Source organism: Chanodichthys erythropterus, chromosome 17 (genome assembly GCF_024489055.1).
Source record: "Chanodichthys erythropterus isolate Z2021 chromosome 17, ASM2448905v1, whole genome shotgun sequence".
NCBI lineage: Eukaryota > Metazoa > Chordata > Actinopteri > Cypriniformes > Xenocyprididae > Chanodichthys > Chanodichthys erythropterus.
In genome coordinates, this window is record NC_090237.1 from 12,898,563 (window position 1) to 12,920,918 (window position 22,356).

Here is a 22,356-nt window from a genome sequence, read left to right on the forward strand (position 1 = left end):
TGGTGCTTCCTTTGAATATTTGTTACTAGAATCCATATAAACCAATCACATCCATTGATTGAATCCAAAATTTGCATATTTTTATATATATAATTTCAGGCTCTGAAAGTTTGCGTGCTGCTGGATGCTCAAAGTCCTTCAAATTTCCCTCAACCTTCTCTTATCAGTTGATCTTCACACATGTAGTCATGTGGTCATGACAGGGCTTTGAAAGCTCTCCATGGAAGCAGCACAAACATTAGATGACTGTCCATTCTGACACCTACATGAACTGCCAAATGTTCACATTGCAGCTTCTTTGCCCTTGCCCACAGTGGAATAAGTCACATTTGATATAGACTAGCCTGTCTGGTTATTGGAAAAGCTCCATCGGTTTGCTGCTTTAAGAATGCACATCAGGACCATTCGTGACGTTTGTGACCCTCAGTCATTACTGACCTAAATGCCATACAGATTCTGTATAATCTTGCTTGGGGCTTGTAGAGAATGGACTTCTCTTTATGCTATAAACCAATGAATATCTTGTTTTTGTGGCGTATTGTGTATTTTTAATTTTTAATTTCCACTCTCGATTGGTATGCATAAAGAGTTTTGAATCAGATTAGTTAACATAAAATGCTCATAAAAAGGTTGTTTGTTGTAACCCCTTTGGTGGAGTTCAATGCCAATAAATGAATTATAATGCAAATGTTGTATTGACAAAAGGCTACAGATAATGGAACAAAAATGGTATAGAAAAATAATAGGTACATTAGCTGGTGCAAAGAGGAACAACTGTAGGACTACAATGAAACAGATTATCTTTAAAAGATTACATAAGCTTACATTTTAACCTAATCATAGTTCAACTGTCGTGAATGTAGTCTTTCAATTGATTTCTACCTCAAAAATCATCGTCGCCCTCTGGTGTCTGAGTCAGAGAATATCTATAAACTGTTTCAGACTGGTACGAATCATGAATGAAGCGAATGTGTGCGTGTGTTCACATCCATGTACAATGTCTTACTGCCACCTTGTGGAGATTGAACATTATATCCCCTTTCTACATAGTCTACGAGTTAACTACAAAGACGAACATTTTTTAGAGCACTGTAAAATAGTAAATAGTGATGTAGATGATGCTTTTAAACAATCTGGATACAACCTACTACGTTTTAGGCTCCTCTTGAGCAGATTTCCAGATTGCTCTACTCAGCACAACGGTGATAATTTATCAGTCAGCACTTGTGTCTTTTTAACATAAAAATGCTGTTATTATTTATCACTTTATCAAGCATTAAAATATAACAAATATGTAGGCCTAATTAAAAAAAAGTTAACTTTTATATCATTAAATATTTGACTTTTTTCAGGAACATATTACTAGCACATCAAAATTAGAAATACACAAATATTAACTACCCAGTTGACAAACTGTTGCTATTTAGGAAGGGGTGTGCTTCTCAGTTTTCATTGGGCAAACCCGATCCAGAGGTTTTTCACGAGGGCACAGTGGGAGGAGAGACTACAGCAGCGCTGGATATCAAAAATAAACCTCTCATTTCTCAGAAAGTATAAATACCAGCGCCTCAATCCGTGAGACAGTCCTGGACGTTACAGCTCACGCTCCTATTTAACTTGAATTCAATTTGTGTACCTAGTGATAGCCTATTTGCATTAAATAATTACTTATTCAGTTTCAAAATACATTTAAGCTAATGAATGCATGTGCTGGATAGGGATTTTAAACATTTATGATATTAACATTTTTCAGACAAGGAATGGACCATTGATTCAACCCAGTTTCTGAAAGTTTATCATTAGCCTATAGTAATCAATTCGTTATTTTCTATTTGGAATAGCTGCATTTTAATAAAATGTGGTCGTGTTTAGTCATATCTACTTTAATTGTTTGCCTCTTCGCTGAAACCTCTGCTCACTCATTTGAGACTGAGGAGATTATACCTGTACGGCTGACTGGAAGAACCGGTGGACGAGTGGCAAAGAGGAGTGAAGAACAACCCAGCTTCAGACTCACGGCTTTCGGCAGGAATTTCACACTTAATTTGACACCGGACAGCACCTTTATATCGCCAGCACTGAAGGTATATCGCATCAAAGTCAATCCACAAGAAAGACTCGAGTCAACCAGCAACCTGACAGATCAGTCCTTGTTGAATCAAACTGAAGAGACTGGAGCAGAATTATTAAAAGGTTGTTTTTACACTGGCTCTGTTGACTCCAATGAGGACTCTATTGTTTCTGTCAGCTTATGTCGTGGGATTTTAGGATCATTCATCACAGATGGTAAAGAATATACAGTCGAACCTAAACTTTTCGGCTTGGGAACATATGGAAAGTTAACCGAGCAGCTGCATGTCATTAAAAGAAGACGTTTTACAAAGTCCCCGCAGGTTTCTAAACAGCTGTCAGATATCAGGGATGATAATCGAAATTCGATGGTCCAGATGCCGTCTAGGCGCAGGCGCTTTGTCTCTACGCCCAGGTTTATTGAGACTTTGGTGGTCGGTGACGCTTCCCTGACACATTTCTATGGAGACGAGATCAAGGTAAGGGCTCACACGTGTAAATAAAGACATGTTTCGTTTTAGCAGTTTTGACAGCTGGAAAATCTAGATTAAGTAGCTGGTCTAAGATGTTTAATAGCTGGTGCAAGATGATCCAAGCGTGTCATTTGCTGGTTGACCAGCTATCATCTTACAAAAACCACTTTAAGATGGCATGCCCAACTGGTAGCTGGGGTTTGCTGGTCTAAGATGGTCTAAATGTCTTTTTAATAAAAGCTTGCTAAAAATAGCTTAAGTTTTGACTTAAGATTGTTTGCTGGTCTTATCTGTTTTAAGGTGGTCTTATCTAGTTTAAGATGGTCTTCCAGCTTGTGTTTAACACTCTAGCTAATTGAAATTTGCCCAAAACCCTGCTAAAACCAGTCAACAGACAAGACAGACTATTCTGGAAGTCCATCTTTGGTTTACAAATGCTAATTCATAGGCTACCCCACTCTTTTAAGTCAAGTACTTGTTTTAATATCGAAAGAAGGATCAAATTTTGAACATTAACAGCTATTTAGTGTACCTTGAGGGACATGTTAAAATGTACATACCATAGACTGTACAAGAATGAGTCACAGTTCGTATGAACGGTACTTTACTGATCTACACACCCACTCATGATCCACCACCCCCTGAAATTCTCCTTCATCGAGTCATCGAAAACAAATGATTGGAAAAGTCTAGAGTGTGAAAAAATGCACTGTCCGGGTCAGTATCATGAGGCAGATAGCAATCCAGATGTTGATTTTGGGATCCAAATTTGCAGATGGAAACACAATGCCTCGTAAAGAAATCCATGGACAACCAGCTGCTTTACTGCTGACGTCAGGGCTTTTCAACAAACAAACAAACCACATATTAATGAAATAAATCTCCAGAATAATCCTTAGTGTTTGGCTCTAGCAGACAATAATTCCCCCATTTAAAGAATATTGAATGAGGTATTATATACTGTAAATGGGCAAACAGTACAGGTACACATTTTGATAAACCTCCTAACAGTATTCAATAATCCTGTCTCCTTTATCAAAATATTAACTTTTTTCCCACTATGCATTGTCTATTGCAGTGTACTGCATTTGAAAAAGGTGGAGATATTATTGTCCACAATAACTTGGAAAAATATGCAGAGTAAAAGCCGTTCCATTCCAGCAGTTCTGGACTGTCCTGCCAATGATGTCATGCTTTTACACTTAAAGGTGCAGTAAGCAATTTCTGAGAATCTTTGTTGAACACTGTTGATATTTGAAATCAACCCAAACAAACGCACCTCTCCCTTCATTGCTCCGCCCCCAAAATGCATGAACATGGAGTGCAAGAGTGGATGTCTCATTATTATAGCTGAAGCGAAGCAAAAAAAGATGACGAATGAACGATGAGAAAACACAAAAAAATGAATATACACTATACAAATATATACAAGCAAGAGTTCATTGTTAGTCGCCAGCAGCACACACTCAAAACCAAAGTTGCTCATGTTTGGAGCAGAAATAACGCAACCTCCGCATTCGTTTTCAGGCCTTCTTGCTTAGGTCTCTCCAGCGCTGGAAAGCTTTTCTAATATTAAACAACCCTTCTTTTTCCAGTTATATTCCTTGTTTGTAATGTCTCTCAGCCATCTCTCTTTCTACAGTCTTCAAATCTCCCTCTTGCTCACTCTCTCTCCTCCACAATCATAAGTGTATACGCCCCCTACTGCCGATTTGCTACAAGTTTTTTTGTGGTGCTCGGTCCAGTCAACTGCATTTCTCAAAAATCGCTTACTACACCTTTAAAGTTCTGCTGCACAGTTGGCGAATAGCAAGCTGTTGGTTTTCTCTCTTTAGCACTACATGCTGACCTTGATGTCAGTGGCTGCTCAGATTTACAAACATCCCAGCATTAAGAACTCCATCAACATAGTGCTTGTGAAGATGCTGATCGTGGAGGACGAAGAGGTCGGACCGTCAGTCTCCAGCAATGGAGGCGTCGCTCTGCGCAACTTCTGTGCCTGGCAACAGCTCTTCAACCCGCCCAGCCACAGGCATCCGGAGCACTATGATACTGCCATACTTTTTACTAGAGAGGTGAGCAGTGATTTATTATATATTTTATGGGATCATGATGAAGTGAGATTCTTGACCATAGCTGAATTTAGAATCCCTTGTGAAAAAGAATGCTTTTTTAAATGGTGAAGTTGCAATTTATCACAATTAAACATACAACTACATTTAAAATTATAACTTTAGCATGTTAGTCAAAACATCAAAATAAGTGTATTAATAAATAAGTTTATTAAAACATAATGATTTAAAGGGTTAGTTCACCCAAAAATGAAAATTCTGTCAGTTATTACTCACTCTCATGTTGTTCCAAACCCGTAAGACTTTTGTTCATCATCGGAACACAAATTAAGATCTTTTTGATGAAATCAAAATATGGTAGTAGTGTAAGCTGTCAGTGGAGGGACAGAAAGATCTCAGATTTCATTAAATAGATCGTCATTTGTGTTTCGAAGATGAACGAAAGTCTTACGGGTTTGGAACAACATGAGGGTGAGTAATAAATGACAGAATTTTCATTTTTGTGTGAGCTTACCCTTTAAAACGTACTTTTTTTCATTTGGCTTTATCGCAAATTGCACTTTTTAAAAGTCTGTTAAGAAACAGACTCGCTTTAAGTACAATATACTAAAGTTGCATTTATTTCATCAATAAAATACACTTTTAAGATTTGAAATACACTAAAAGTGCACATTCAATCCAGTTAAGCACAGTTGCTTTTATTATACCACTAAAAATTGTGCAAATGACCGGGTTCAGCAGCTTAAGTATGAGCTTGACCTGTCAAAAAAGTGCATTGAAAAGTGTGTCAAAAAGTTTATGGTGCATAACTCATTACTAGAGCAGACGTTATAGCATATTGAAACTGAAAACGAGACTTAAAAGACAGACTACAGACAGCAGCTCCTCTGAAAGGTGAACACATGTGAGACCGGCTCTCGCACTGTGCCAAGGCCAGATGTGCCTTGAATCATGTGTGTTTTGTGGTCTTTTGCTTTGGAAACATTTGTCTCCGTCTCGGATCTCTGGGCAAAGGATGGAAAAGACTCCAGTCATGTTTTTGAGATACATTTTCAGACGCCACATAGTTACATTTTCTCACTTCATAGGTCTGCTGTCTGCCAAAACTATTTATTTGCTTGGTTTTATGATGGAAACACTGGCAATATGTTTTTTTCTCTTACTATTAACCAGAACCCTGGAACAGCAATAAGAATTCTGTTTTTTTGTTGTTTTTTAATCTTAAACTGCCTTTCAGGACATCTGTGGACATCAGAGCTGTGACACATTGGGTGTAGCTGATGTCGGAACTATGTGCGACACCAAAAGGAGCTGTTCTGTTATTGAAGACAACGGCCTTCAGGCAGCTTACACGACTGCCCATGAGCTAGGTGTGGATGTCCTCTGGTAATCACTAAGCAATTTTTTAGTTGATTTGACCTTTCATAATGTGATTTTGTTCTTATTTCAGGCCATGTTTTGAGTATGCCGCATGATGACACTAAGAACTGTGAGCAGCTTTTTGGACATCTAGGCGAGCACCATATCATGGCCCCTGTTTACACTCAGCTCAATAAGACCTCGCCTTGGTCTCCCTGCAGTGCTTTGTACGTCACAGATTTTTTCGACAATGGACATGGTATGTGCACAAAATTTTAGCTGGGTCAATGACGTGACACTCTTTTTTTTTTTGTTCAGATCCATTAATGGTAACAATTTATTTTAGTTCAATTCTCACTTTTAAGTAGTTGCCTATTCGCTTGCATATTACTAGGATATTGGCTGTCTTATAAAGTCAAGTCAAGTCAAATGTATTTATATAGCGCTTTTACAATTGGTAATTGTTTCAAAGCAGCTTTACATATTAGAAGCACAGAAAAAAGGGAAGTGGTTAAAAATAAACTGTACAAACAAGCGTGGTAATATGTAACATATACAAGATGGTGCTACATTAAGCCAATGTCGGCTGACTTCCAGGGGTGGAAAAAAACCCCTAGGAGAAAAACCCAGCGTGCTAGCACTGGGAAAAAAGTCCTAGGAGGGAAAAAACCCCTTGGAAGATATGAAGAGTTTGGTTCCAAAACGCGATAAACGCCATTTTCAAAAAAATTGAGTTTCCGCCAAAATCAGTATTGTATCTGGTCGGTATTGAAAAGTCATTTATCAATTTTGCGCAAAATGTGATATCCGTCATGTTATTCTGTCATGTTTTCTCCCTTTCTTTCCAAAAAGCGACAAACGCCAGTCTCCTTTTTCTGCAGAACGTGATATATCCGCTCAACCAATCACAGCGCACCATTCCACCCACTGTAAACATTGAAGGCTTTTTTAAAAAGCCGTTTTAATACCAATGTACTCGGCAAATGTGTTTATTTAACCGTGCGGTGGCGCCAGATACTCGTTAATCGGTGATGACAAATAATTTATAACATTAACAAGATCCGTTGAATTCATTTTGGGAGCAACGGCTGAATGTATTTTTAGTAAAATGCCTGTATATAAAATAAATATTGGCAAAGTTTAGACTCAGTCATATATGTGAATTAACTTGCTTTGTTGTGTATTTTCAATTTGAAAAATAACTTTTATGTTGATGGATTAATTGTATTTTGGAAAAAAAAGGTCATGGATTTATTGCATTTTGGGGAAAAAATAATAAGTTTTTATAATAAACTTTTTAAAATCAAAATGTAGATTTGAATTTTTAGTGTTTTTATAACCAAAAGATGCTATGTGAAAGTTTGAAACAGAAATTAGTGGTTTTCATCTTGCCACTTTCTTTGTAAAGAAAACACCTTTTTACTCAAATTAATCAAAATGGAGTTATTGCGTTTTGGAACCAAACTCTTCATATATATAATATATGTAAATGTATATGGAGATCAAAATCTGAATTATACATTTTTATTATAGAGATTAAAAATAGATTATATATAAATATATGTAAGCGGATACGGGGATTAAAAATCTGAATTATAGATGCAGCCAGAACTGGATCTTTAGGCCCATTGTCTCCTGGGCTACGTTGTAGTCAGGTCCAGACGCAGGTTCTCCATCTGATCTGGATACGGCCTGGACCCAGCACCCGGCAAACCTCAGGATAAGCAGAGAGACAGATATTAGCGTAGATGCCATTCTTATTCTGATGTACAGAACAGTATTAATATTCTGCATGACCATATTCTACACCCCTTAATCCTACCCAATACCTAAATTTTAAAGTCCAATGTGGAAATTTTAGCGGCCACTAGCAGTGAGGTTGCGAACTGCAACTGACGGCAGCTCACCCCTCCCTTTCGAAGCAAAATAGAGAAGCTACAGTGGCCATCTGGCCGACACAAGTCAAAGATGTCATCGTCTGAGACAGCAGAGAGTATGTTAGCCAATCAAGCAATGACGTTTCTTCTTACTTCTAACAAAGAATGGACGCTGCTTCTAATAAACCAGATGAGTACTACTACTTCTTCTTTGTGCGTATTCAGCATAGTGATGATGCAAGCTGCCTCTAAAAACACAAACGATTTAGAAGAATAACAACATAGTGATGAAACACGCTCTATTGAGTGTTTGTCCGTTTAGCCCATTCTAAGGTAATAAAAACATAACTGTTCATTATGTACATCACTGAAAACATAGTTATGTATATTATATTGCATTTCTGTCAATAGATCCTCCCAAATTTTACACATTGCACCTTTACAACTTACTAACTATTAATAAGCAGTAAATTATAAGTTTATTGGTGCAGAATTTGTAGTTAATAGTGAATATGTGTTCCCCATACTGAAGTGTTACCCTACAGTAAACAGCATATATACTTGAATACATTTATTCTATGATGAACGTGTTTTTAATTTATGAATTAAAATTAATTTGAATATTTCATGGGTTATAAAGTCAAAAATGTCTGATATCGTAATGAAGGAAAAAGAATTAAAAGAATGATATTCATGAAAATAAGTTAAAGGAACACTCCACTTTTTTTGAAAATAGGCTCATTGGGATAGGATCATAGGATCATTGCGCCTGCTGCACCCATGATATGGCAGCAAAGTTCCTTGATTATTACACCGGAATGAGAGTATAGTTCCTAGCCATATCAGCCTAGAAAATCGCAACTTTTCATTTTCCGTCGGTCTTAGTACATGATTTAACTACAGAAGAGTCAAGTTGTAAATAGGAAAAATATCGAAAATCTTTGGTGATTTTTAAGCGCGATGCTAACGGTCTAATCAGATTCAATGAACTATGCTAAGCTATGCTAAAAGTGGTACCGCCAGAACCAGAGATTGGCTGAATGGATTCGAAAACGGTAAAACTCAACTGTTTAACTCTAGGGGAGTTGGAAAATGAGCCTATTTTCAAAAAAAGTGGAGTGTTCCTTTAATTAACTTGGCATCATTTTATTATTATTTATTAGAAAATGTATTTATTTATGATTATTATATATTATACAATATTTATTATTTATTACAAAATTAATATTTAACAAAACATAAAACAAATGATATCATAGAGATATTATTAATGTTATATTAATGCAGACCCTCAAGATTAGGGAAGAGGATTAGGGCCAAGCAGTAATAAAAAAATTAACCATCTCGAGATTAAAGTTGTTAAATTTCGAGAAAAAAAAGTCGAGATAAAATGTTGAGAATAAACTCATTAAATTATGAGAAAAAAGTCGTTAGATTATGAGAACAAATTAATTTAATTGACTTTAATGACAATTTAATGACTTTGTTCTCAACATTTTATCTTGCCTATTTTTCTCGAAATTTAACAACTTTTTTCTCATAATTTAATGACTTTGTTCTCAACATTTTATCTCAACTTTTTTCTCGAAATTTAACGATTTTTTTTCTCGTAATTTAACGAGTGTATTCTCAACATTTTATCTCGACTTTTTTCTTGACATTTAATTCGTTGTTCTCGTAATTTAACGAGTTTATTCTCAACATTTTATCTCAACTTTTTTCTTGAAATTTAATGTGTTTTTCTCATAATTTAACAAATTTATTCTCAACATTTTATCTTGACTTTTTTTCTCGAAATTTAACGAGTTTTTTCTCGTAATTTAACGAATTTGTTCTCATAATCTAATGACTTTTTTTCTCGTAATTTAACGAGTTTATTCTCAACATTTTATCTCAACTTTTTTCTTGAAATTTAATGTGTTTTTCTCATAATTTAACAAATTTATTCTCAACATTTTATCTCAACTTTTTTCTTGAAATTTAACGAGTTTTTTCTCGTAATTTAACAACATTAATCTCGAGATGGTTTTATTTTTTTATTATTGCTTGGCCCTAATCCTCTTCCGTACAAGATTGTTTGTCAGGGTCAATACATTTTCTATACTATTATTTGATTATTATAAAATAACTAGGTTAGTACAATATCATGTGGTGCGACTCTAAAATGTAATGATATTTATGAATTAATAACACTAAAAAATACTATCTGTCTTGAAAAGTACATATATAACCTATTTGAAAATAATGATGAAGATGTCTACATGTGTTAAAGGTGCAAGTAAAATATATATATGGTTACACCACATTACATTTTTTGAGTCATTAAATTGAAATTTTCAGCAATATTTTTTTTAAAACCAGCAAGGAGTACATTTGTAAGAATTTCGATCCCAATCCCGATCCCCAGTTTCAGTAAGTGCAAATTTACAAAAGTACAGGAAACAGATTCTTGTGAATGCCATTAAAAAGTCAGCCTAACTTATGCAGTGAGCTTCGGGGGTTCCCCTCGTTTATAGTCGAACACTTTTACATCATCTTTTGCTTGTTATAATGTAAATTCATAATTTTCAGTTCCTTTCCATTGAGTCAGAACGAATGCATTCCTGTCACTTCACTCCAACTCATAAAAAGGGAATGTAACAAATGTTTTCTTTCCACCGGGCCACGTCTCTTTAGTATTGGTCTCGCACATTTCCTTTTTAACTGCTGTATCATTTGAAGTGGGCAGTGGCCCATGTTCCCCACGTGCATTTCTGCTCACTCGTGTTCCTCCTCAAGGCTCACTCCCCCAGATGTGCATTCCTGCAAGTCTCCCTAAATGTCAGCTCCAGGAGCCTAATGTTCCTACTGTTACACAATCCTTTGATTTCAGGATTTACTACCCTCTAACTCTTCCTCTGGATAATAACAGGAGACTGTTTACTGGACACCCCTGAGACGATAGTGGCCTTACCCACTGAGCTACCAGGCATAACTTACAGCCTGGACCGCCAGTGCCAACAGATATTTGGAGAGGAGTTTTCGCATTGTCCCAACACTTCAGCCAGTGAGGTGTGCGGACAGCTCTGGTGCCAGCAAGAAGGGCAGTCTCTGTGCACAACCAGGAACGGGAGCCTTCCCTGGGCGGACGGCACAAGCTGCGGCCCCAACAGGACCTGCCTGAACAGTGTATGCATGTCCTCTGAGGAAGTCATGAGGCCTAAGGTATTTGAAGCTACTCTTGCGTAACAAAATAAATAAAGGATATTTTGTATTATATTATTTTATCAGTATTAAATTTGCATTTATTTGATCAAAAATACAGTATAACAGTAATATAATGAAACATTATTACAATTTATATATTATTACAATAAAGCTCTTTCTGATTTAAAACAACTGTTTTCTATTAGAATATATATTCAGTGTCACATGATCCTTCAGAAATCATTCTTATATGTGGATTTGGTGCTCAAGAAACATTTTTTATTATGATCAATGTCAAAAACAGTTGTGCTGCTAAATATTTTTGTGGAAACCAACATTTTTCCAGAATTCTTTTCTTTATCATGAATGTCAGTCGGGTGACACTAAAATCACACGCTCAGGAGATTCATTTGGTTGTGTGGTTCTTCTGGTTCAGCCGGCTGTGGATGGAGGCTGGGGTGAGTGGGGACCATGGCAACCGTGTTCCAGATCATGCGGAGGCGGAGTGATGTTCTCCTACCGAGAGTGTAGCCAGCCATCTCCTGAAAACGGTGGAAAATACTGTGTGGGCCAGAGAGTGAATTACCAGTCCTGCAACAAACAGGCCTGTGAGAATAACCAAGGTAAGTTGCTCTCTTCATTGTCAGTCATTTCATATTGTGTTATTATACTAGGTAACTATTCTTTACAATTGCAGGAAAAAGTTTCAGAGAGGAACAATGTGAGAAGTACAACAATCCCAATCACTTTGATGTGCATGGAAATGTGAAGCAGTGGATACCAAAATACGCTGGAGTGTCGCTACGGGATAGATGTAAACTCTTTTGCAGAGCACGAGGCAGCAGTGAATTCAGAGTATTTGCAACTAAAGTAAGTTGCACATTATTTTTGAAATCTATAATGTGAGCACACTTAAATTTGCATTTATACATTTGGCAGATGTTTTTATCCAAGGCAGTTTACATTGCATTCCTAGCAGGGCTTGACATTAACTTTTTTGCTCACCAGCCACTGTGGCGAGTGGTTTTCTAAAGTGAAGCATTTTCACTGGCCACAATTTTGACATTGATACCATGAGAAAAAACTGCCATATAGATATTTTTAATATCTCATAATTTGGCAGCAGGTATATTAGGCTGCTGTCACTTTAGGAGCTGACGCACAGATCCATTATACTGTTATACGTGTTTTCTTTCTCAACTGTGTACGTTCACTTAAAACATAACTGATTGTGTTTATGCAAATACTCGCCAAGGCCGGCATTTTAAAATCATTTTGTCTGTATTTGACTGTTTAAGCGCAATAAACAGCGAAAAAGAACTCAATTTAGTACTGAGAGAGAAGTGGCTTTATGTGCGCACGTTTTGGGTGTGAGGACAAAATCTGCGGAAATAAGTAAAATTATGTGCAATGCGTGCAATCCCACGCTCAAATTCAAGCCCTGTAACACCAAGAATATTCACCTGGAGCAAATGAGATGAATGAGTGAAGGGAGGTGGGTTTGTGTGTCATCGGAAAATGAGTATTGGAAGTTTCAGATGTTTCAGAATCAATATGTATTGAAAAATCTACACTTCATTGCACCTAGTTTATTATTCCAGATGTCTTTGGGAAAATTGAAAAATATATATATTACACTGTATATAAAATTCAACCCACCAAACTGCGTTACACACCACTGCTGAAATCCATTTTTTATTTTTTTTATACACAAATACAAAACACCATCATAGTAACACACATCATTAAAATAATGCAATAAACATTAATTTAACAACTTAATATGTAACACAAAACCCTAATGTACACAACAGATTAGAAAAAAAACTAATAAACATAGTTATTTCAATTAAAAAACATCAAATGTGAGCTGTTACACAAATTCTAGGAATGTCAATTTATGTTTTTACAGTTTAAATTATGAGATGAGTTCTTCTTTTTCACTTCCAAAAATGTATATTTAACAGTATTTAAAGGATTAGTTCACTTTCAAATAAATTTTCCTGATAATTTACGCACCCCCATGTCATCCAAGATGTTCATGTCTTTCTTTCTTTAGTCGAAAAGTTTTTGATGAAATCATTCCAGGATTATTCTCCTTATAGTGGACTTCAATGGCTTCCAAACGGTTGAAGGTCAAAATGACAGTTTCAGTGCAGCTTCAAAGGGCTTTAAACGATTCCAGACGAGGAATAAGTGTCTTATCTAGAGAAACGAACGGTCATTTTAGAAAAAAATGTAAATGTGTATGCTTTATATTAACAAATGATCGCTGTATGTCCTACGCCTTCCTTATTCAACTTACAGAACGAACGCAGCGCCAGTTCCATTTTTTCCGTAGAATAGGGAAGGCGTAGGACATACAGCGTGAGCTTTTTGAAGAATACAAAAGTGCGGTTTTGGCGGAACCACTTGGAAGGCGAACATTTGTATATATAAAGCATATACATTTTAGTATTAGTTTAGTGAACTAATACTTTAACTGTAAAATTACTTTAAATGTCCCATTAGATTAATTACAGTTTTTCAGCATGTAGAGTGAGGGAACTTAGCGCTAACCAATTAACAGGTCTTTTACTGTTAAAAATGATAAATATTTTACATTGTTTCAATCTCAGGTAATTGATGGAACCCCGTGCGGTCCAGATACCACATCATTCTGTGTGCAAGGCCAATGTATCAAAGCTGGTTGCGACCTGGAGATCGATTCGAATAAGAAGCTCGACAAATGTGGCGTGTGTGGCGGGAACGGTCAGAGCTGCAGGATGATATCTGGCTCGTTCAGTAAAGTCGTGTAAGAACATCTCACTGCTGTTTTTAATGAAAAAAGTTTGTTAATTTTGGCCACATTAATTTAAATCTCAACTGTTTTTCTAGCCATGGATATAAGGACATTGTGACGATTCCAAGTGGAGCCACTAACATAAACATCAAACAGCAGAGCCATGGAAGTATACCACACGATGGCCATTACTTGGCTGTACGGAGAGAAAATGGTGATTATATCTTGAATGGCAACTTCTCGGTCTCCACAGTGGAGCAGTATATTCCAGTGCTGGGGGCTGTGCTCAAGTACAGTGGCTCGTCCACCACACTCGAGAGACTTCAGAGCTTCCGCCAGCTACAGGAACCAATCACAATACAGCTGCTCTACACCGCTGGGGAATCCATCCCACCGAAGGTCAAATACACCTTCTACATTCCTAAAACCATGTCTTTCAGCAAACCTAAAGACAAAAAGATTGCTGGCAAACTGATCCATCCCTTTGGAGTGCCACAGTGGGTCTCGGGCGAGTGGTCTGAATGCTCCAAAACGTGTGGTTCAGGATGGTCCAGGAGAAATGTGGAATGTAAAGACAATGCTGGCTTCTATTCAAACCACTGCAATAAAGATCTCAGACCTTCTGATATCAGGCCCTGCGCAGACCTGCCATGTCCCATGTGGCAAATAGGACCTTGGTCTTCATGCTCACAAACTTGCGGCCACGGTGAACGCCAGCGTAGGATGCTCTGCATTGATTACACTGGGAAGGTTGTGGAACTGGAGAATTGTGACCCTGCCAAGATGCCTCAATCAGTATCTGAAAAGTGTTTCTACCAAGAGTGTTGAGGACATTATGCAGGCTTTCAAATTATTCAGAGGTGATAAGACGTTCCTGTGAAACAATATACAGATTATCATTTGACCGTGCTTCAAGTCGGAGCATAAAATATTCAGCCTTAGATGGAAAAACGGTTGAGCTGTGTCGAGTGATCTTGGTCATGAATGTTGCACGGACTGATCACTTGGGCTTTGGTTTTCCAAATATATATTAATAACCACTATTGAAGATTTATCCAATAGATATCTACCTCAGCAAGCAATGCTGTTTCCCTAACTTCTGTCTCCTATTTGCTTTTTCAGATCATTCCATATCAATTATTTTTCATAATACACCAATCAGCTAAGCTTTCACATTCATCTCAGGCTGAATTTTTAAAATAAGGACAAAAATCATTTGGTTCCAAACATTCAAAGCTTCTAAAAATTCAGATTTGGAAGGAATTTGGAATTACAAAATGGAATTATTTTAACTTGTAATCTGAAAATGTTACTAGGAACTGTCACTCGCTAAGCCACTAAGAAGGTGCTATCATTTTTTATTGATTTACTTTGTGATTTGGTCAATAATTATTGATTTTACTTTTTTTTTTTTTTTTTATTTATGGCTTGCATGTATCAGAGGTTATTTTCACTTTCAGAGTTGAAGTGTAGCAAGAACACTTGATTAAAGCATGATCATATAAATCTATTAGTTCATGTATATTGAAAACTGTATCAGAGGAACACAGTGGTTGAGCCTAATTTATTTTCTGGAACATTAATAATTACAATTAAATGTTAGATCTAGTTTAGAAACTACTTTTGAAAATTCCTCAACAGACATAATGTTTGTGTCCATTCAGAGGGTTATACAATGGTTATGTAATTTACCATTTACTATCGCTGTTCTTGTATTAAACACTGTTTTATTTCAAAAGTGCACATAGCAAATTGTTGTGAATTGCTACGTGAATGAAAACATGGAGGTTTGGAAAGATCCGACCTTCCAGTGTTTTCATGCTTCTTGAGTAGATATGTCTGCTGAAGTTTTGAAAGAGCTGTGTAGTTGAACGTTATTGAGAAGAAAAAACAGTAGTACTGCATAAAACTAAACTGAAAATAGGTTATGCTCCTTTATAACAATTGCATATGAATGTTAATATGGTTTTGGCAATTCCAGTTGTGTATATTTCATATATTAGTCATATTAAAATGCGGCAAAACATATTATCCCTTCAGTGAAGGATTGTACTTTGTTACTTCTTCATTGTAAAGCTATTTATTTTTGTAAATTTTTATTGTATAAAATAGATACAAATAATGCAATGTTTTCCAGATGCTGCTTTCTTTTTGTTTTGTAACTTATCAATGAAATGTCTGAAAATAAAAATGCCTAAACATTACAAAATCTTCTTTTTGGATGAATGTATTTAATTAAGGCTACCAGAAGGATAAGTGCAAAACATAAAGCATCAGATATTTAAACTTAAAGGATTAGTTCACTTTCAAATAAAATTTTCCTGATAATTTACTCACCCCCATGTCATCCAAGATGTTCATGTCTTTCTTTCGTCAGTCGAAAAGAAATTAAGGTTTTTGATGAAAACATTCCAGGATTGTTCTCCTTATAGTGGACTTCAATGGACTCCAAACACGCCTTCCCTATTCTACCTACGGAACGAACGCAGCGGCAGTTCCATTTTTTCCGTAAGTAGAATAGGGAAGGCGTAGGACATACAGCGTAAGCTTTTTGAAGAACACGAAAGAATGGAAGGCGATCATTTGTTTATATAAAGCATATACATTTACATTTTTTTTCGAAAATGACTGATCGTTTCGCTAGATAAGAGCTTTATTCCTCGTCTGGTATCGTTTAAGCCCTTTGAAGCTGCACTGAAACTGTCAATTTGATCTTCAACCGTTTGGAGGCCATTGAAGTCCACTATAAGGAGAATAATCCAGGAATGTTTTCATCAAAAACCTTAATTTCTTTTCGACTGACGAAAGAAAGACATGAACATCTTGGATGACATGGGGGTGCGTAAATTATCAGGAAATTTTTATTTGAAAGTGAACTAATCCTTTAACAAGAATGACTACAAAAGTGCATAGACCAGTATGACACGAAGGCTCTAATTTTCTTGATATTACAGAGAACGGATCTGCATGCTAAGATGTGGTTTGTAAAGTTCAGCTGGATGTCAAATACAATAAGATTCCTGGCTAGCTATAGTGTTGTTGACTTCAGTAAGGTTGAGCTAGAGGCGGCATTCCTTCATCCAGTACAAAATGTCAAAGATTTCCTGAGATATATGCTGAGATTGTGAGGTTGTTGGACTGGAATAACTGTGTATCATCTGCACAGCAGTAATAGGAAAAGCATGAGACTTTATAACAGGGCACAAAAATGTTACAGGGTGAGAAAAAGAGAGGGCTAAGCACCGAACCCTGAGGTTCGCCAGCGGTAAGCTGGAGTGATTCAGACACCTCTCCACTGTACAAAGCCTTGAAGGATAGGTCTAACAGACAGATACTTAAAGGTTTAGTTCACTTTCAAATTAAAATTTCCCAATAATTTACTCACCCCCATGTCATCCAAGATGTCCATGTCCTTCTCTCTTCAGTCGAAAAGAAATTAAGGTTTTTGATGAAAACATTCCAGGACTTTTCTCCATATAGTGGACTTCAATGGCCTCCAGACGGTTGAAGGTCAAAATTACGATCCCAGACGAGGAATAAGGGTCTATCTAGAGAAACCATTGCTCATTTTCTAAAAAAAATAAATAAAAAATTATATACATTTTAACCATAAATGCTCATCTTGAACTAGCTCTCTTCTTCTTCTTCTTCTCTATTAGAATTCTGGCAGTGTAGACGCTGCTAAGTGTATTAAAACGCTTTGAAGCTGCACTGAAACTAATTTTGACCTGCTACCATCTGGAGGCCATTGAAGTCCACTATAAGGAGAAAAATTCTGGAATGTTTTCATAAAAAACCTACATTTCTTTTCGACTGACGAAAGAAAGACATCTTGGCTGACATGGAGGTGAGTAAATTATCAGGAAATTTTAATTTGAAAGTGAACTAATCCTTGTGGCAATATGGATATCTAAGAAAGGTTAAACTGAGAGCCAGGAAAGGTTTGAAACATCCTTACAGACCGTCAGCATTCAACAGGCTATAGTGTCTCAAATGAAAAATTGAAATCATGACTGCTTAAAGTGCCTCTGAAACCCATCACTGCCAAAGAAACCTGATGGTCTACTAACACTAACACTGTGGCCCTAATGTGCGACTTGGAGTTGTAAGAAACACATTTTGGCACGGCATTCAACTAGTAACAACAACTCCAAACTTCGGTCTCTAATCAGATTGGATTTTATTGGGCCAACATAGCCTCGGAGATTTTTCCCTAATTTTGAAGAGGTACTCTTTCCTAAAAGAGGGCCCCTTTGAGAGAATGTTTGTTTGATGGAAAATCCTATTCCTCAGAGAAAGCACATGTCTGAGAGGCAGCTGCTCTCTATCTCTTAGAAAGGGTTTTGCATGAGTTTGGCTCAGAATGAGATGCATCTGCTACAATTGTTACATAAATTCGCACTATATCTTCTGTCTAGCTCTTCCTTTCCACTGATAAAATGAACAGAACTGCACTTTTAAAACAAAGCGTCATCTCTAATAGTTTCACATATTGTCAAACTTGACTAGTAAAGCGCTGTTGTACTGTCTGTTTAATTTGTAATTATTCATAGAAGTATATACTTTCATATGGGCTGAATGCTTTTATATCAACATGATAGTGTAAACGAACTTTTTCGTGAACTGTTAATTGTTTCTCAAGACATCATGTTCTCATAAACTGCTGCATAAGAACAGGCTGCATATGTTGTGCAAATCTACCTTAAGGATGTGGAACAGAACTTTCAACCGCAGCTCCGCCCAAAATCACAGAGCTAAACACACACATTGTTCTAATATCTGGGTGTTATTTACAGGTTACTATTTAGCCAGCACTTTTTATCCAAATTGAATTATCCACATTACGTGCCTGACTTAGTAAAACTCGCACAGTTGAGAAAATGAATCAGTGGAAATGTTCAGAAACCAGGCCAATACAAATCCATTGTGTCTCACTGTGAGCCAATGGAAATGGCCATCAATAAAAGAAGATTCATTTATTTTCACCTGTTGTTATCCAGCAGACATCATTCTCTAGGGTGCACATCTTCGAAAAGTGTTCCTTTTTAATTACATTAGTTGTTACAAGCTGTTCTAACATGCTTATGTGATTACTGGCTGTTGTTTAGCAAGCACTTTTTTTAATCAAAACTGAATTACGATGCTCTGCTTATGTGCCTTGCTCAAAGGCTCAATGGTGAAGATTTGTATTGTGAGCACAGAAAAACTCTCACTAATTGCTATTTTCATGTAGACCCTTTAGTGTAAAGATTCCAAACACACCCTTATTTGTTCCTAAACAAGGCCACACAGTGAGCTAATGCAAAATGCATATATAAATCTGGCCATTTTCAAGTGCTAGGCAAACAGCATGAGAAAAGTTTATTTTTGCTATCCAGTGAGGTTTAGAAAGATGTTTGCACTCGCATTCATCTCAGTGGCACTTTCTGAAGTGGTAGTTTATTTAGTGTTCAGTTCTGTTGCCAGGAGCCAATCACCTGAACCTAAATGCCATGTGATTAATGACTCCAGGGGTGCAGGAAAATGACATCATGACATTGCTGATTGCCTGATGGCAACCCTTCACTTTGACTATGCTGGGCTGTGATGCCAAAGGCAGACAGGGAAAAATATGTCAGTCTTCCAGAAATATTTTTACTTTTTATATTTATATACAGTATTATTTAAATGCTGCTTCCCAAAAATGATATTTTTGAATGGCTGTCAATGAAGAAAGATGCTCTATGGAGCCAGATAGTGGGCTAATGAAGGCTCTGGGCTGTCTGAAATGAAATAACAACAATGCAAAAGAAAGGTCAGCGCAGGTCTTCTTGTGTCTTTTCTGAGCCAGAGGAAATTACCATCTATCTATACACAGGTGTTGGGCAATGAAACTGAAACACCTGGTCTTAGACCACAATAATGTATTAGTATGGTATAAAGCCTCCTTCTGCAGCCAATGCAGCATCAATTCGTCTTGGAAATGGCAGATACAAGTCCTGCACAACCTTTTGATCCATTCCTCTTTCAGAATAGTGTCCAGGTCACTGATGCTGGTGGAGGAAAACGTGTTTTTTGGCTTGTTCCTCCAAAAGTGGCTCTAAAATATTTAGATCTGGTGGCTGTGCAGGCCATGGGAGATGTTCAACTACACATTCGTGTTCATCAAACCATTCTGTCACAAGTCTTGCTTTATGTATTGGTGCATTATCAATGCTGATATGACACCCCTACAGGGTACAATGTTTAAACCATTAGATGCACATGGTCCTCCAGAATGGTTCGGTAGTCCTTGGCAGTGACGCCCATCAAGCGCAGTAGGGAATGCCATGATATTGCAGCCCAAACCATCACTGATCCACCCTGTGCTTCACTCTGAGCAGCAGCAGTCCATGCTCTTTGGTTCTTCTAAATCCCACAGATGTGGGAAAGACAGTGAAGGTGGACTCATTAGAGAACATGGTTCACAATGTCCATAGCCCAAGAATTGCATTGTTGGCACCAATGAAACCGACATTTGGCACTGGCACGGCTGACCAAATGTTTGGCTATAGTAGCCTGACCATGAATATTGACTCTGTGGAGCTCCAGATGAACAGTTTGGTGGAAACAGGAGAGTCAAGGTGCGTATTTAATTCTGCAGTGAGCTGGGAGCTGTGGTTTTATGTTTTTTGGATACAATCTGGGTTAGTACCTGGACATCCCTTTCAGACAGCTTCCTGTCCTCACAGATGAGCCACAAAAACAGATTCAGTATACCTCAAAATGAATAAAAACAGTGAAATGCAAACACAAACCTGGGTAACACTTTATTTTACAGTGTCATTGTTACAAGTTACATTTAGTTACTGTAGTAATAACTATAAATTATGCATAATTGCATTCAATTAACCCTAAACCAAACCCTCATCCTAAACCTAACACTATAAAAAGTACATGTAGTTAATTATTATGACTCAGTACTTAAATGTATAATTACATTGTAACAAGGACACCTTAAAATAAAGTGTAACCCAAACCTGCAATAGGCTAATTAAATATGTTAAATAACACAAATATTTAATCTCATTTTATTAACCAGTGTCTTTGCTGCTGATCTTCAATGATCCAATTCAACTATACTAATAAGCAAAAAATTATTTATTTTTTTATTGCTGAAGTAAGAGTGTTGAACATTATTCTCTTGTGTCCTATTCTTCTGCAATCCAAAATGGCAGCACTGCTGAAAGGTTTGAGCTGCGCCCTCTACAGAAAATGCATTGTATTTTTATACAGTATTTTTTTTTCTGTTTTCTTAAATTACAAACAAAATGACAAAAATAATCAGGAATTAAACAGTAACAAAACAATTAAATGATAAAACGGTCAAAACCCATAGAATTAAATAAAAAAATATCCTAATTTAAATAAACCGAAAAACACTGTTATTTTACAGATATTTCCTGATTTGAATTAAATGACTGAACAGAACATCAAACACTAACAGATCTCTCAAGATCTCAGCATCTTCACTTATTACAGTCAAGACTTTGTTTCTTTTATACAAAGGTTCTTATTGAGAATTAACAGATTTAGATGCTGATGTCTTATTGAAAAAAAAATAAAGCGCTTGCTTTAATTGGGCACTTGACCCTTGACTTATTCACGTTAGCTTTTCTCTGGCTGTTTTAACTGTGTGTTTCTAATGTATGTTTGTTATAGCAAAACATGCAGGAAAAACTCTGATCAGATGATTTTGGGTGCTTGTTGATGATACAGTTATCATGAAGTGGCCTGATTCACTGATATCACATAATGTCAAATTTCTAATAATTTTGTAAATAATTGATAATTAACTGTTAATTTCATATGATTTACTGTAACCTTGTGATATTGTGCAATCATATTATGATAACCTGGTATTCAGATTTTTAAGTCATTTTGCAGAAAAAGTTTTCAACCATTTTTTTTAAAGATCTGGACTGCAGGCTCGCCATTTCAGTACCGGGATCCTTCTTCTACGCAGACATGATGTTGTAATTGATGCAGTATGTGGTCTGGCATTGTCATTTTAGAAAATGCAAGGTCTTCCCTGAAAGAGACAACGTCTGGATGGGAGCATATGTTGTTCTAGAACGTGGATATACCTTTCAGCATTGATGGTGCCTTTCAAGATGTGTAAAGTGCCCATGTCACATGCACTTTTTAAATTCAAAAACATACAAACAAGCCCAGCCCAGGTGAGAAAATGTAACACAAAAGTAATTTAACACATTACTTTTACATAAAAAGTGACGGAATTAATTACTTTTTAGGGAGTATAACGCAAATCGTAATGCATTACTTTTAAAAGTAACTAACCCAACATTGAATATAATCACACAGACATCATCATCAAGGATGTGCATCTTCTTAAAACCACACAGAAGTGCACATGAAATAATAACTTGGACAATTGAAGTATGATGTTAATTGTGGAAATATTGCATCATAGCATCAGTTCAGAAGGGAATGAATGGCTTACCATCATCCAATGCTGGCAGGCAGACCAATGCTGATGAAAGGTAAGCTAGGCCGTT

The 22,356-nt window shown here is 36.6% G+C and overlaps 1 protein-coding gene across 1 annotated transcript; it reads left to right on the forward strand.

The window, feature by feature from the left end:
• Positions 1-1,598: 1,598 nt before the first annotated feature.
• Positions 1,599-16,013, forward strand: LOC137004622 (A disintegrin and metalloproteinase with thrombospondin motifs 8). The gene is made up of 9 exons (XM_067365117.1): positions 1,599-2,549; positions 4,379-4,618; positions 5,853-5,985; positions 6,066-6,233; positions 10,763-11,055; positions 11,474-11,660; positions 11,735-11,907; positions 13,656-13,831; positions 13,915-16,013. Exons 1-9 carry the CDS (start codon positions 1,857-1,859, stop codon positions 14,645-14,647), a joined length of 2,796 nt encoding a protein of 931 aa, XP_067221218.1. The 5' UTR covers positions 1,599-1,856; the 3' UTR covers positions 14,648-16,013.
• Positions 16,014-22,356: the final 6,343 nt, after the last annotated feature.